The sequence below is a fragment of the Cryptomeria japonica genome, chromosome 6 (genome assembly GCF_030272615.1).
Source record: "Cryptomeria japonica chromosome 6, Sugi_1.0, whole genome shotgun sequence".
NCBI lineage: Eukaryota > Viridiplantae > Streptophyta > Pinopsida > Cupressales > Cupressaceae > Cryptomeria > Cryptomeria japonica.
In genome coordinates, this window is record NC_081410.1 from 518,656,583 (window position 1) to 518,673,011 (window position 16,429).

Here is a 16,429-nt window from a genome sequence, read left to right on the forward strand (position 1 = left end):
CAGACACATAAAGAAAACCAAGATAACTTGGGAGAGTTCTCTACATTGCACTAAAAGAAAGAGAAGGAAAGCTTTCTTTTGTAAGGTTACATTCTACTGAGTCAATCAACTTTATAAATGTGGGATAGACCGAGAAGCACACTAAAGAGAAATAAAGCACAACATAACCTACAGTCAAAATGACTTTATTAATGCCTATGTCGAAAACAGTAAAACCTAATTGACCATTATTATTCTGGCATTTACTTGACATCTTTTATTTTTCCAAACTTGAGTAGTTGGAGATATTAAAGTATTTGAAAAGTAACAAAAATTGTTTTTACAGGCTACATTTGCACAACCGACAGAAATTAGAAGGATATTTACCATGGGTCTTCCGTATGCATCCCATCATGGAGGTCAAATTCTGTTTGGACCCACTGATAATTATCTATATTTTATGATGGGAGATGGAGGCAGTATTGGCGATCCTTATAATTTTGCACAGAAGCAAAAATCTTTACTCGGGAAGATTATGAGATTGGATGTTGATAATATACCTAGTAAGTCTTCCAAACCAAATTCCTACATGAGAGTTCAAAAGGAAAAAACTTTTTTACAAAGTTTGCAGTCGTTATTTCTTGTAATGACCATTTATTACTATTTTAAAAAAACTTTGCCTTCTATTACAGTTTTAAACTTTTATGCACACTAAACATACCAAATAAAATTGAGAGCCCTTGTACATTTAGTACACTGAACTTGTAGTTGTAATTTACTACCATCTGGAAAACAGGTTTGCATTTAAATGGATACTGCAAATTAAGAACTCCATATCTATTATCAACTGATTACGTACTTTTAAATAGAAGGCTACATCAAATCCATGATACTAGAGTGATCTCAAGACAAATAAAGATCCCATGCAAATGACCTGTTGTGACCTTTTCACACATCACCCCATTGAGAATGGGGACCTTCCTTGTTTCTTGCTTTCTAGGGTTTTTGTTAGAGCCTTGTGACCTCTCGGCACCAATTTTGTCAGTTTTGAATGGTCTGGGTTTTGAAAGTCATAAGTCAGTTTGTGCGAGCCATGGTCAGAACAGAGTCTAGACACCATCAAGGTGCTTGGAAAGTCCGAAGGACGAAGATTGCAATTGATTTGAGTGAATTTTGACAACTTTCTATTTTTGGAAAGTTTTTCTTTTTTTCTTTTTCCTATTTTTTAGGAAGCTCCGTTTTTGGCACTTTAAGCATGATCCCTGATTCCCTGAAATGGCTATTTTTAGAAAGTTTTTCCTTTTTTTAGGGATGCTTGCTTTTTCTATTTTTGGAAATTGGATCTAGGGTTTTGTTGTGACGTATTCACACTTCGCCCCATTGCAAATGGGGACCCCTGCTTTTTTGCTTTCCAGAGTTTGTTTTTTGGGTTTCTAGGGTTTTGTCTGTTAGCCTTTGCATTTTGAGTGCTGTCAGGGGGGTCGCTGGATAGCAGGCCCTGCTTGAGCTAGGGTGAGTCAGTGGATGCTCCGGGTTAGGGTTTCCTTCAAGATCTTCCTTAGGCTTAGTTTTGCTAGTGGGGTCCCATTTGAGTTCGAGGAAGTCAGAGAATGGTTGAGCAAGTTTGGCTAAGACATGGAAGGAAATATGTCTAGGATCATGTCCAAGGCAAGGTCAAATAAGTTTGAAGGAGAATCAATCCTAGAACATGATTTTTGCTCCCGACCCTTCCAAAGGGTCCAAGGCGAAATTCTTGTAAAACCCTATTTTTCACTAAATTCTTGGGCTTAATGCCGACCTAAAGGGTAGATTTGCAGGATCAAGATGGAAGGAGGCCTAGCAAAGTGCGTCCAAGGCATGAAAAGGAGGAAGCAAGTGAAAAATTAGCTCAAATTGAGAATTTCGCTCCTGACCCTTTGTTGTGACCATTTCACACATCGCCCCATTTAAATGGGGACCCCCTCTTTTTGCTCGTTTTTGCTCGCCTTTCTCTCTGCTTTTTAGGGTTTTGGTTTAGTATGCCAGTTGTCTGGACTAGGGTCAAACCTTAGGGTTTCTGTTACTGTGTTTTCAGGCCAGAGTCCAGTCCAATTTTGAGCTTTGAGCTTCCTCTCGTGGAATGCAATTCTGAATAAAGTAAATTCGCCAGAGGCTGAGTAAGTTGGTCTAGTTTCAATTGGAATTTTGAATGCAGAGTCCAAATTTGTCTAAGTGTGAATGATGGGATTTTGATTTTTTGTCCGATTGAGTAATTTTGACCAAATTTTGAAAATTTTGATAATTGATCCCGGGCATTGGAAATGACTTGTTTTTGCCTTGTGAAGTGATTAAACTCCCAAAATCTTGATATTTTGGCCTGTAGGAGCAAAATCGCTCCTGTCCCTCAGTGAAGGACCGGAGCTTGTTTTTCAAAATCTTACTATCTCTGCAGGATCAAGATGAATTTCGAATTGGAAGTGATAAAGGGAGGCATGATCTTTCCGTTGAATATAATTTGAAGAATTTCATAAGCATGGAAATGTGCCAGGAGCAAAAATCGCTCCCGTCCCTCAGTGAAGGACCGGAGCTCGAAATCAAACATTGCCTTGTCCTTGCAGGATTTGAACAATTTGACGATTTGAGGAGATCAAAGGAGATATGTTTCATCAGTTGAATATAATTTGGAAGCGCAAACATGAGGAAAACATGACTTTGAAGCTAAATCGCTCCTGTCCCTCAGTCAGGGACCAGGGCGAAAATCAGTGGTAGCTCCCGTCCCTCTCCCAGGGACCAGAGCGAAATTCCTCATAAGGCAAAATTTGAGCAAAGATCAAGTGAACATTAATTTTGAGGCAAGTAAAGGTGGCGTAACGAACTCGTTGAAGACAAATTGAAGATTACAAGACACCAAAGTGAGGCCCATATTGGCCTAGGCGCTCCTGTCCCTCTCCCAGGGACCAGAGCGATTTTTGCCTTAGGTCAATTTTTCACCAAGTTAGAACGAATTTTATGCCAAGAATAGGTGAAAGGGTCCACATCGAGTCCATTGAAGATAATTTTGGGAGTTAGCAAAGTGTGATGGAGCCTAGAGCATCAAATTCGCTCCTGTCCCTCAGCCAGGGACCAAGGCGAAATAGTATTTATCTTGCCTTCCTCCCAAGTTTAAACCACTCTAAGTCAGGATACAAGCTGGCAACGACATTTTGAGGTGTATCGACGAAGAACGAAGTTGCAAGGACCGCCAAAGATGAAGGAATTGCACTATATGCTTAAGTTCGCTCCTGTCCCTCAGTCAGGGACCAGAGCGAAATGTTCAAATGAGGCCAAATTTAAGTTGCCATTCACATTTTAAATGTTTGAAAGGGAGTAAAGAACATCGTTTTGCACTTTGAAGACAATTACAAGTTAATATGATGAACGATTTGCACCAAATGGCCAAATTCGCTCCTGTCCCTCAGTCAGGGACCAGAGCGAAATCTTCATGGAGGCTTAAGTTTTGAATGATAATCACATTTCATACGTTCGAGAAGGATCAAAGGACCTCATTCTACATTGTGAAGGCGATTGCAAATTGATGGAAACAAAGATGAGCCCAAGATACCAAAAATCGCTCCTGTCCTTCAGGCAAGGACCAGGGCGATATTCACTATATTGGCCATTTCTTTCGAAAACTACGTCAAACTACGATTGTGCAAGGTTGCAAAGGGTCAAAGTGTTCTTAAGAAGATGATATGCGAGGAAGTTAAACGTCAAAAGGTGATCAAATTAAGCCAAGAAGCTAAATCGCTCCTGTCCTTCAGGCAAGGACCAGGGCGATTTTCATTAAATCACCTATTTTCCTTCAAAAATCATGTCAAAGCGAGATTATATAAGGTTGAAAACGTCATTTGGAAGGCGATGAACAAGAAGCCAAGGCGTAAAAACGACAAATTTAGGCTAGAGCATAAAGTTCGCTCCTGTCCCTCACCAAGGGACCAGGGCGAAAACCATTCAAACATCAAAATGCCTTGTTAAGGACGAATAAAGTAAGCGTGGAATGGAGGGATGACGTTGTTACTTGCCTCATGATGAAGATTGGTGATCGAAGAAACAAAGGTCAAGGAGAAAATACAAGGTTCGCTCCTGTCCCTCACCAAGGGACCAGGGCGATATCAACTCTAGAAGGCATTCATCCACAAAATCAAGTCGATCAAGCTCGAGATTCCTAGTAAACATGCCAGTTTCAACGTAAAGACGGAGATTTGAACGTAAAAGGTAAAAGAATCAAGGCTAAAATGCAAGTTCGCTCCTGTCCCTCAGTCAGGGACCAGAGCGATGTGGTTTGTATCTTTCCACCTCTCCAAGTTTTGGCGCTAAAACATTTTGAATTTTATTAAATGCTAAAAATCGATAAATTTAATTAAAGATAGCATTTAAAAATAGTGCAAAGCATTTATTAATTAATTTTTGCCTTTTAAGAAAAAATCGAATTTATTAATTAAAAACGAAGGCATTTAATTAATTAATTATTAATTTAAATAATAATTAATTTTGGAGCGCTTGAATCTCTTTGTTTTTACAAAAGTCGGCCTTTAAATTTATTTTAAATTTGTTTTTTAATTACCAAGTCGGCCTAGAGTTAATGAAGAGGGTGAGCGCCTATAAAGGGGAGTGGTTTATTTCATTTTTAAACCATCATTCAACATCCTTTACTGCGATTTGGAGAAGACAAAGGAGTGTGCGAATTTAGCAAAGGAAGTGGTGCGAACATCATCCAAAGGAGTGCGAGTTTGATTAAAGTTGAGCGAACTTGTCAAAGATCACGTTAAAGACCCCCCCCAAAGGTGGCGAATTGTTAGGTGGACGTTCGTTTGAAGAAGGATCACGTGGAAAAGCTTCAAGCATTAATTTTGCCTAGGCGATTCTCTTTATTTTACATTTTAGAGTTAAGCTCTTAAGTGAGGTATGGCAAAGTCTTGTTTTGTTTTAAATTTTTGATCGTCATTGCCTTAATTTTTTGAATTTCGAAATTTTGAATTTCAGTGGCTCAATCGTTTTTTTTTAGGAAATGATAACTCAAGGACTTATCATGAAGTTTCCTAAAATTAATCTAATCTATATCATACATTGCAAAATCTAGTTCTTATTATGAAATGTTGTGTAGGTATGGCAACCCCGAAGGCGGGAGTATCCACCAGTCGTCCAGCTCTCATGAAGGAAGATCAAAAGACCGAAGAAGTGGAGACCAAGATCGTGTCTAAGTGGAGCAACATTGGAGATACCAACTTGGGCAACTTCAGTACGAAGAAGTTTCGAGAGGTCCCTTACATTGGCAAGCCATCACCTGTCGCCCGGAGGATAATTGAAAGTGGCATCATGAAGGCGGCCGGCTTCCCTCCAGCAGTACAGTGCCATGAGTTGATGATCGAGTGTGCTCGTCATTATGATCCTCAATCCAGAACGATCGTGTCCAAGGAAGGAAACACTTTAGCTTATCTTTCAGAGGAAGCTATAAGTGAGGCTTTCCATCTTCCAGAGCACAGAGATATGGTCTACAAGAGCATAGAAGGAGCCAGGTCCATGTACGAAGATGATCCAGATGCTTGCCTAAGCATCATCAACAAGAACTAGTTACTCAAGAGTCGTCCTCGTCTGAGTAAGATCCTGAACACACCACACAGGATTGATTTCCAGGAGGAGTACAGAGATTTGATTACAATGCTCAACCGAGTCACAGGTGCACCTCAAGCTTTTTACTTTGAAAAATGGATGTTCTACTTTATCCAGGTGATAGTTCAGGGAAAAGGAACAATACATTGGGCTAGAATGATTAGCCATTGCTTGGACGTACAGTTGAGGAGACTCAAGGCTACCAAGTCCTTCCACATGAGTTCATACGTCATCTATGCCTTGATCAGGAGCTTCGAGTACGCAGGACTACCTCACAGAGGAGTGATTGGAAGAGGACCCGACGAGGTCAGAGTTTGTGATTCCTATGTTCATTTGCATCATCCGCCAGGAAGCAACTACAAGTTAGTTAATGATACCTTCACAATGAACATCACAAGGACGTTGCAAGGCGGGATCCACAATAGATTATCTCAGGATGCGCAGGAACTAGTAAAGAGGTACGGTGCTTGGTTTATCCAATTTCCGAAGTTTACTTATATCAGACTTCATGGATGTCCTTCACCTCCATACATGTTGCCGAGATATCTGACAGACAGAATAGTGTTACTTGAGGTAACAAGACAGTTGGCAGCTTATGCGAAGGCGTTCAGACACAGGCATGGGAATGGAGTTCCGGTACCTATCATATTGGGCAATTCAGTTGAGGTATGTCCTAATGCTTTAGCCATGGATGACGCAGAGAAGGAGTTAGCTTTGTATTCTTTTTCATTCTTTGCCTTGAGGGAGAACTTTGATCCACATGGATATATAGAGGAGACAGTCGGTAGGAAGTTTAAGCATGAGTTTCAAATAGAAGATTTTATGATGAATCTCTTAGACGATCTTGAAGTAAAAAGAAAGATGCATTCTAGATTGCCTTTGGATTTCATCAGGAAATGCAAGATTTACAGAGTGGCCGACCAAGCTCAGGACAGTGGCAGACATCTCCAGTCATCCTATGATCGAGAAAGCAAATCAGTAAGGTTAGATTGGAATGAGCCCGAGGTTGTGGATCTAGATGCTTTGATGGCTCCAGTCTTGTCTTGTACTCGCAGATGGGTTGATGTGCAGCATCAGAAGTTGAGAGAACAGGGCATAGCTATGACTTTCACTTTGGAAGAGAGACCAATTGAAGGAGGAGCAAGTGTAAGTGAGGGTAATCCTAATCCCAGAAATGCAAGCGAAGGCAACCTTCGAAGTGTAAGTGAGGGCAATCCCCCTCCAAGAGGCTCAAAGAGGAAAGAGAGACCTGAGAAAAGGGAATCCTCCAAGAGGAAGCAAGAGGCCAACCGAGATCGTTCATCCGGCACATCTTCTCGACAGGAGAAGAGGACATCTGAGATAGAGGAGTCCATGGAGTCAATGGTACAGAATGATAAAGAAGGACAGGCACCTCAAGGGTCACCAAGTGGATCTCTCCAAGATTATGAGTTACATGAAGACAAGAGCAATGACGAGGTAACATCTCCTCCTAGAGAAGAAGAAGCATTGCATAAGGAGATACAGGTTAAAGAAACCAGATCGGCCATCCCGGATTGGTTGAAGGAAAGATTAACGAAGGTGATTGTGATCGAGGACGAAGACAATGTGATTGATTTAGAGAGCCTTGTTGGACATTCCCAGGAAGTGACAGAGAAGAGGAAGGCTACCAAGATGTCCAAGATGATTAGAGATGAGACTGGATCCAGAAAATTACAGATAGCTACACCGGCCGTGGACAAGTACGAAGGTGAGATCCTAGCAGAGGAATATGATATAGAGACATTTGAGCTAGGTCCATCCACAGCCGAGCAGACACTAGATGATGCCACCGATTCGTTTGAGGCGTTGAAAGATAAGCTTAGGGAAGAAATGGAGAAAAATAGAAAGCTTGAGAGAGAAGTTGGTGCATGGAGAACATATTTCAGTCATCTCAATCAGCCTTTAGGACGTCAGGATCCAGCAAGATCACCCATACAGGCACTTCCCCTTCAATCAATTGGTGAGGCAGAGAGATTCAGGAGTATGGTCCAGCGTATGAGCACTTGGATGGATAAATCTCATATAGTCGCTACGGAATTTGCAACAAGGATGATGCAGACCATTCACCGAGCTATTCAGGTTCTTGAGATCATCCACAACTTGATGATAACAGTGGCCGCTTTTGCTCATACCAAAGATGTTATCATCCCTGTCTTGCGAGTAATCAGACAAACATCAAGGAAGGTCTTAGCCCAGGAAAAGATCATGGATGGAGGACCTCACAGTTTACTTCAGTGGTCAACCTTACTCCAGATGAAGGAAGTTCTCTTTGAGGACATCAGTACTAGATGTAGCCATGTTGAGGAGGTGATCAACCCGATCCAGGACAGAGTATTTGAGGTACTTCGTACCATTCTTGGCAGGAGGATCGAAGTTGAGACAGATGTGGATTTGCAGGAATTAGAAGATAGAATCAAGGTCATCTTTTGCAAGGACGCTAATATCACAGATGAGCAACAGGACCAGATGTTTGCTACCATGCTCTTGATTGAAAAGACTAAGGAACTTGAACCTGGATGGGACGCTGCTCTTCTCGAGGCATTTGATCAGGTCATCCACTTGGAAGAAAGAATGAAGAATCTTCCCGAGATTCCAATTGCTGAGATCGAAGGAATCGTATCAAGATTCATTGCATATGCTAAAAAGGAGCATTGGAAAGGGAATAAGATTCTAGATGAAAGGTTGTTATAGATGACATGGCATCTTAATTGTCATTGGTCTATGTCTCCTAGGTTTTTGTGCCAAATTTAATATTTGGCTATGCATTTAATATTGTTCAGTAAAAAGGAGGCTATTTGTAACAAACCCTAATTAGGGTTTAGGTGTCATGATCTTGACCGTTGATCTGCTTTTTGATCTGGACCGTTCATAGTAATTGGGGATGCTATTTATACCCTCATTTCATTTCATTTTAGAGATTAGAAATCAGAGAGAGCTGGAAATTCTTGATGTATTAGAGAGATTAGAGTTTAGAAGCAATTTACTTTTGTAGCAAGATTGAGCTTGGAGAAAGGAATTCAAACAATTGTTGTACATGATGGCTTTGAGATCAATAAAATATTGAAGTTATGGTGTTTTGTTGCAATTCTCTTGGTTATCTTCATGGTTGTACATTTTCTTGAATCACTCTCAATCAAAGTAGTGTGTTAATTTGAAGGACAAAGTGTTGGACTTGATCTTTGGTAGGATTCGCTTTCCAAACCACTAGCTTCTTGCTGATTGTAAGAACGCCTTGCGTGGTCGACTGGAGATATTGGAATCACTCAAACCTTCAATCATTGTTGTGTCTTGGATATGTACCTTCGTGGTAGTGTTCCTGATCTTTGATGTATTGAAAAATCATTTGTTACCTTAGAAGATCGCATCAATTTCAATTGAGTTGTTAATTTATGGCAATATTGAAGTTGGTTGAATCTCACCAAGTCTAGTCCACATCAAGTCATTCTTAGGGTTAGACTAGATTAGACCTCTTGCAAACCTTATCCTTTTGATATTTTTTTTGAAAAGCTTCTTTAGTTTAGCAAAATCTTCGGCAACGTAAGGCCCCTTGATGACACAGCAATCACAACGACCACTGGTGCTTATCCACACGTAGAGACCCTACTAAAAAGAACATTGGAGTCATCCTAACTGATCCTTCTTGCGAAATCTTCAGCAGTTAGCGACTTTATTCAAGAGAGGATAAGATGCCTTTGGGTATTTTATTCTGTGTATGATTGTGTACAAAATACACGTCAACACCCTTCCAAAGGGTCCAGAGCGAAATTCACCTTTTCTTCTATTTTGCTCTTTCATATGGCCAAGTTTTGGATTTTTGAGGCATAGTTGAGAAGGTTTGGATGCATGTTTGCCTTGGAGAGGAGGTTTAAGACTACAAAATGATGGAAATTAGCCTAAATCAAGATTTTCGCTCTTGACCCTTCCAAAGGGTCCAGAGTGAAAATCTTCTTAGACCTCATTCCCTTCCCTGTTTGACCAAATTTTGATTTGCAAGGTATCTTGAAAGGAAGAATGGACGTGTTTGGCTTTTGGAAATGTTTGAAAGCATTGAAAAATGTAGGATTTTAGCCAAGGAGGTGAATTTCGCTCTTGACCCTTCTAGAGGGTCTAGAGCGAAATTCTTCAAAATCACTATTTCCCCTTTGTGTCAAGACAAGATTTTGATTCCTAAGGCATGAAAAGACTGGAGGGAGGTTATTTAAGCCTTGCAAGATGAATTGAGGTGAAGGAAGTGTAAAATGAAGCCTAAAGAAGGAATTTCGCTCCTGACCCTTCCAGAGGGTCCAGAGCGAAATTCCCAAAATCACCTAGTTTGCCCATGACGAAGGTCAAGTTGTGGATTCCCAGCCTTTGGTGAGGAGAAGGATAGCGTATGCTTGCCTTGGAAGGCATTTTGGAGTAGAGACATGATGGAATTTGTCCAAAGATGCAAAATTCGCTCCTGACCCTTCGAGAGGGTCCAGGGCGAAATCCTTTGAAATTGCTATTTTTCACCTTGTTTGGGCCAGGCGAGGAGCTAATTGTGAGGTAATGTTGAAAAGAGGTCTAAATTGGCCGGGAATGCAAAATTCGCTCCTGACCCTTCCAGAGGGTCCAGGGCAAAATTCTTATGGAGCCTGTCCCTGGGGAGAACCTTGAGCAAACTTCATTTTGATGGCTTCTTGTTGATGATTTAAGGTGTAAAATGCTATCTTAGAATAAATATATTATGTGTCCTTAATCATTTTATAGTTTGTCTTGCAGGTGAAAGAAGACCAGGCCAGGGCAAGGACGGCCTCCTCCAGTCCAACATCATCAAGGACGACCTCTTCCAGTCCAGCATTTGAAGGAAAGGTACACCATCCATCCTGCACATCAAAGACAAAGGAAGTTAAAGCAAGGGTCCATTGGAGAAGCATATAGTCTCTGAAGAGTTAATTAAAGTTAGCTTCTCAGCATCATCAAATTGAACATCAACCAAGTTGCAAGTGTCAAACAAGGTGGCGTCTCAGTCATCATTCCTCCAGTTGGATTGGTCTACCTCAGCATGTCCAGATTCAATGTACCTGACTCATCAAAGACGACACAAACTTCGATGTACCTACCCCGGTTATCCATTGGTCGAATATTCCAGAGAAGACATGTGTCCAAATAATGCAATTATTTCATTGGCCATAATTGAGTTTGTTGTAACAAACCCTAATTAGGGTTTTCATTGTAAAATCTCAGTCGTTGATCTCAAATTGATCTAAGCCATCGAATTGTATTAAGGGTGCTATATAAGCCCTGGCTCCTCATTTGTAAAGGCGAATAATAGTTAGTCAGTAGTTAGAAGGTGAATAGTCAGTTGATAGGATAACAATTAGAGTAGAATAGAAAGAGAAGGCAAAGATTGTTGCCAAGATGTTGTTGTAAAAGACTTGTAAAACTTCATTGAAGAAATGGTGAAATCTATGGGTCGATTCAACAATTTGCATGGTCTCTATACTTCTCAGATTTGATTTCATGTTATTAGATGAGTGGAAGAAATGTGTTTGATTGATGGTGAAATTCGTATATCCATACTATTAGCAGTTTGTTGATTGCAGACTTGCCTTGTGTAGTCAACTGGAATCATTCAGTTTAAGCTTAACTTCAATTGTTGCTTCTTCACTGATATGCATCAGCCTGATGGTGTCTATGTTTGTAGCGATGATCTGAACATCATAAAGTTTTCCTCCGAAGATCGCACTAACCTTGTGGAGATGGTCCTGGGATGTCAAAACAAGACTTAGTTAGAATTTCATCAAAGGTTATTCATTGCTCCTACATTCTTAGCGTCAGAATTAGATCCTTTCCTCGCCCTCATCCTTTTCCTTTTTTTTCAAATTCTAGACTAGTGAAATCCTATGTTCCAATAATATTCAAAGCGAATCAGACATTCAAGTCATCGAGTGTAAGTCCCCTCGCGATTCTAGCAAAATCACATCATACCACAAAGAGCTTATCCACGAGTAGAGAACCTACATACAAGAACCTTGGAGTTGCCTCGACTGATCCTTCGGTGAGATCTTCAGTAGTCAAGAAACTTTGCTCAAGAGAGGATAAGGTACCTTTAGGTATTTTATTCTGTGTTTGGTCGTGTACAAAAGACACATCAACAGGTTTGCACTGTTTGCTCTAAGTTACATTGAAAATGATCAAGAATTCCACTCAAAATTCAAGTTTTGTCTGAAAAAGCTAAGTTCCTATATTTTAGGGATCCTGATGAGTTCGGAGGATAAATGGTGTATGATTTCCAAATTTCAAGATGATCCGAATTAAAATGCATAAGTTATTTGGAGATCAACTCTCTCCAAGTCCGCCCAGCAAGGATGATCTCAATGTTCACATGGTGCATGTGTCTTCAAGTCCGCCTAGGACTAGTTTGCAAAGTTGAAGACATCTCATAAAGTCCGCCCTCACCTTGGTGCATAGTTGTAATGAAGTTCTCTTGGAATCAAGGTATCAAGATTGATCAAGTCCACTTGGTCATAGAATGATGAAGTCTGCCTTGGAAGGGACTTAGCATGGTCACAAAGAGAAAGAAGTCCGCCCATGTAAAGGGGAACAAGTCTAATGAAGTCCGCCATGCTAGCAACAGAGGTGCACAATTCCCCTCAAGTCCGCCATATAGCAAGTGCAAAGATGTGATAAAGTTCGCTTTGAAGCATGAAAGGAGGGAAAGAAACAAACCAAGTCCACCCTCCTACAAGTGGAAGTGCAAGAAGTCAAAGAAGTCCACCCTCCTATAAGGGAAGAGAACAAGTAAAGTCCTCCCAATATCACTTGCAAAATAGGAAAGAAATTAAGGAAATTCACCTAAGTTACAAGAGAAAGAGCCTCTTCAAGTCTGCCTTCATGTACTTGAGAAACTTGCTAAATTGGAAGTAAAAGAATATTCTCATGGAATCTTCATGGCTGTCAACAAGATACTTTCTAAGTTCGAACTAAGAATCAATTTTAGAAAGTTTTTAAAATTGAAAGATTGCAGATTGAGTTCGATTCATCAACTTGGAATCAAAATAGAAACTTCCTCTTGGATTGAAATTCACAATTTGAACTTGCCAAAAAGATAACAACTCGACTAAAATCAAAATAGAAACTTTCTTTTGCAACTTGAAAGACTAAAGTGTAATTAGAAACAAATCAAAGAAGAATTTTTATGTTTCTAATCTGGAAATTCGAACTTCATGAGGATTTTATACAAATACCAATTCATTCCCTCATTCTTTCATAAGAGTTCGAACTTGAGAGAGAAAGTTGAGTAGTTCTTGAAGAGTTTTTGTGCAGGTTTTGAAGTTTTTCAACAAAATTTTGAAGGTTTTCAACAAGATTTCGAAGGTTTAGACACAGTTTTGAAGAGGATTTCAACAGTTTTGAAGAACATTTTCACAATGTTTCGAAGTGCAACCTCTGATTTTTCATCACAAACATAATTTTTCCCTTCTTTCTTATTCTTTTTGAAGGTGAAATTTTGTTTCAAGGGCAGATTATCAGGTTTCCCAACCTGATTTTTTCAAAGTTTTTCAAGAGAAAGAACTAATCAACTGCATTTTCCTTTCGTTCTTTCTTATTTTCTGTCCTTTGAACTAGGTTTTGATGCATACTTAGTTGAAATTTGGACTTCGTTTTTCGTTCTCAAGTTTGATTTTGATCAAAATCAGACCCAAGGATCACATTTTTAGGTTTTCCTAAGATTTTTCACGAGTATTTGAGTGTTGAAAACCCCTTCGAAATGCTAAGTGTTGAAAAAAGAGAGTAAAAATCAGAATACACTTAGTTGCTAAAACTCCAAATCCCCATTTAAAATATAGATTCTAATTTAATTTTGTTTAATCCTTGCAGATTTGGATGACCTCGGGAGTTGGACCATCATGCAAAGTCTAGATGATGTTCCAAGTTGATAAGGATTCCCCTCCGTAATCGAAGATGAACTCCAAATGGAAGCAGGTTGGAGATACCAACCTTGGGCACATCAATCTTCGGGAATTCAAGAAGAGGATGCACAACACAGATACACAGTTACCCACTCCAATTGCACGGAAAATGATGCAAAATGGGATAGTGCAGGCTGTTGGTTTCCTTCCAACAGTTCAGTGTACTGAATTGATTGCAGAATGCTTCAAACATTATAACCTAGAGAATAGCGAAATAGTTGCTCCTAATGGTAGAGTGCTTGCAAATATTGATGAAGTAGCAATCAGAGAGGCCTTCCGCATCCCTGAATACTGCAACATGGTCTATATGACTAGGGATGAAGCAACCCAACTATACAAGGATAATACAGAGGAGTATGAGGCTAACATCAACCATTCATGGTTGGAGAAGCCTAGAAGAAGTGTTTCAAAGATGCCTAAGACCCTTCTCGGGCCTTATTTCAAAGGGGACTATAGAGACCTCATTGTCTTATTAAACAGAGTTATGGGCAGCCAGCAAGGTGCTCCTTTCAAACCATGGATGTACTATTTTATCCATGAGGTGACTACTGGTGGTAAGATGATAAATTGGGCAAAGATCATAAGTGATAATTTAGATGATCAGTTAAGAAACGTAGAGAAGAATGAAACGTTTTATATAAGTTCCTATTTGATCTAGCCAGAACATACAGATATAGAGGCCTTGTGTGTAGAGGAGCTGTTGGAAATAAAGAGAACCAGTTCGTTGTCTATGATTGTTATCCACAACTACACTTGGACGAGAAGTTTCATTTAAAAAGGGTCAATGATGCATTCCTTATGCATATCACGAGAACTCTTTAGGGAGGTCTTCATCAACGACTATCTCAAGAGTCAAAAGATTTGATCAACAGGTTTGGGCATTGGTATATCCAATATCCCAGGTTCACCTACTTGAGGATCCAAGGATTCTTTAGACCCCCTTACAAATTGCCCATGTTTCCTACAAATAGAATTGTACTACTTGAGGTAGTAAGACAGTTGGAAAACTTTATCATTGTGCAAAGAGGAAAACAAAAGACAAGAGCGTCTTTTCCTAGACTTGTCCATCAGCCCAAGCTGCCACACATGCTAACAAGGAGATTCAATGGTACCCATTTCTGTAGTAACAAGCAAAGAGTCATTTTGATCCTTTTCATCGGATGGGAATGGTTAATGGAGAGAAGTTTAAGCATAGGCCAGACCTTGAAGATTTTTGGGCCAACGCTGCTAACAACTTTGACATAAGGAAGAGATTCTGGTTTAGAATCCCATTAAATTTGATCAGTGCATTTGAAGTCTTCCGAGTGGCAGACCAACTTGAGGAAGAAAATGAATATGAGTAGCCACATTATGCCAACCTGGAAAATGAGCCCCTTGCTCTAGTTGATTGGACAGATTCTGAAAGACCTAACCCGGGAGATCTAATGAGGCCTGTGATCGAATACTCTAAGTGGTGGGTAGCTCAGAGAACAAAAGAGCTCAAAGGAAAGAATATCACCCTCACTTATGATCTCATGGGGACTGATGAGTCCACGTCTTCGAATCACTGTGTGATGTCCAGCGGTCCAAGGAATCCAGAAAGTGTTGGATCAAGGAAGAGGAAGGAGCCCACTGAGAACTCAATAAGGGCAAAAGGAAAGAAGATTACTAGAGAAGTAGATGTGAGCAGACGATAGAAGTCAAATGAAGGTCATTCAACTATAAGTGCTTCATCCACTGCTCCAATTAAAATTTTGATTGATGAGCAAGAGTTAGATAGTGAAATGGGAGGCAACGAGATGAGGGTTCCTTCTCCCATAATTGAGAAACCAATTTAAGAACCAACTTAGGAGCCCATTTTCACTAAGGTTGTAGAAGTTGAGAACCCCGAACTTGAGACAAAATTCCTAGATGGCATAAACCCTATGCCTAATGGGATTGAAGATAATTTTGATGAAAGTGGTATGGAACAGTCAACCATCCCTGATTGGTTGAAGGAGAGGATCAAAGATAAGGTTCCTGAGAAAGTTCACCAGGAAGATAAGACAACAACACTCTTGGTTGAATTGAATAAACCAAGTGAAAAGAGACCATCTAAGCCAGCCAAGAAGTTCTCTTTGATCCAAAGGGACAGTGCAAGATTCAGGTCAGTTCAGGTAGCAATACCGAAAACAGGTAAAACTCAGGATGATATCACTCCTGAGGAATATGAGGTCACTACCATAAATTTGGGTAAAACCACTAAGATGCAAGAGGTTCAGGAATTTGATGATTCCTGCAATACCATGAAGGGGAGGTTAAACAAAGAAGTCAAGAAAAGGAAGAAGTTAGAGGTTGAGAGTGAGCAATGGAAGAAATATGTCCAACACCTAACAAACCCTATCGATCGGGAGGAGGTACCAGTTAATCCACCCATGCCTCTTCCACAAGAATCAATGAAAGATTATGAAGACATGAAGGCCACTTTCAGAGAAGTCAAGGGATGGACTTCTGATGCCTCGGAGCGTGCTGACATACTTGTTGAGAACCTAGTATCGACATATGACTCCACCTCTTCCTTATTGAGCAGAATCCAAGACATAGCTGAAGCTTGGGAAGATATTGAAGATATATAGAATAGAATAATCCCATGCTTGAAGACCATCAGAGGGCTTTCCCAGCAGGACCTAGTAGATGGAAAGGTTATTCAACCTGGTGACATATATGACTTCAGCACTTGATACTTTGCTTTGACAACCGGAGTGGAATCTCTAAAGAAGCTAGAGGCTAAGTGTTTGGAGATAGAAAAGACTATCAGAGGTATTCAGGACAAGGTCTTCCTTGTAGCAGCCGAGATATTGTAGCAAGATGAAGTGCGAGAGCAACATTTATGTGTAGAGAATCTG

At 40.2% G+C, this 16,429-nt stretch overlaps 1 protein-coding gene across 3 annotated transcripts in view; it reads left to right on the top strand.

The window, feature by feature from the left end:
• Positions 1-16,429, top strand: part of LOC131067947 (HIPL1 protein) — an 82,068-nt gene that overhangs the window by 16,378 nt on the left and 49,261 nt on the right. For all 3 annotated transcript variants that reach the window (XM_058003102.2, XM_058003101.2, XM_058003103.2), the window contains exon 4: positions 326-542. In XM_058003102.2, the coding sequence (XP_057859085.2) occupies positions 326-542 (217 nt within the window). The remainder of the gene's footprint in view (positions 1-325; positions 543-16,429) is intronic.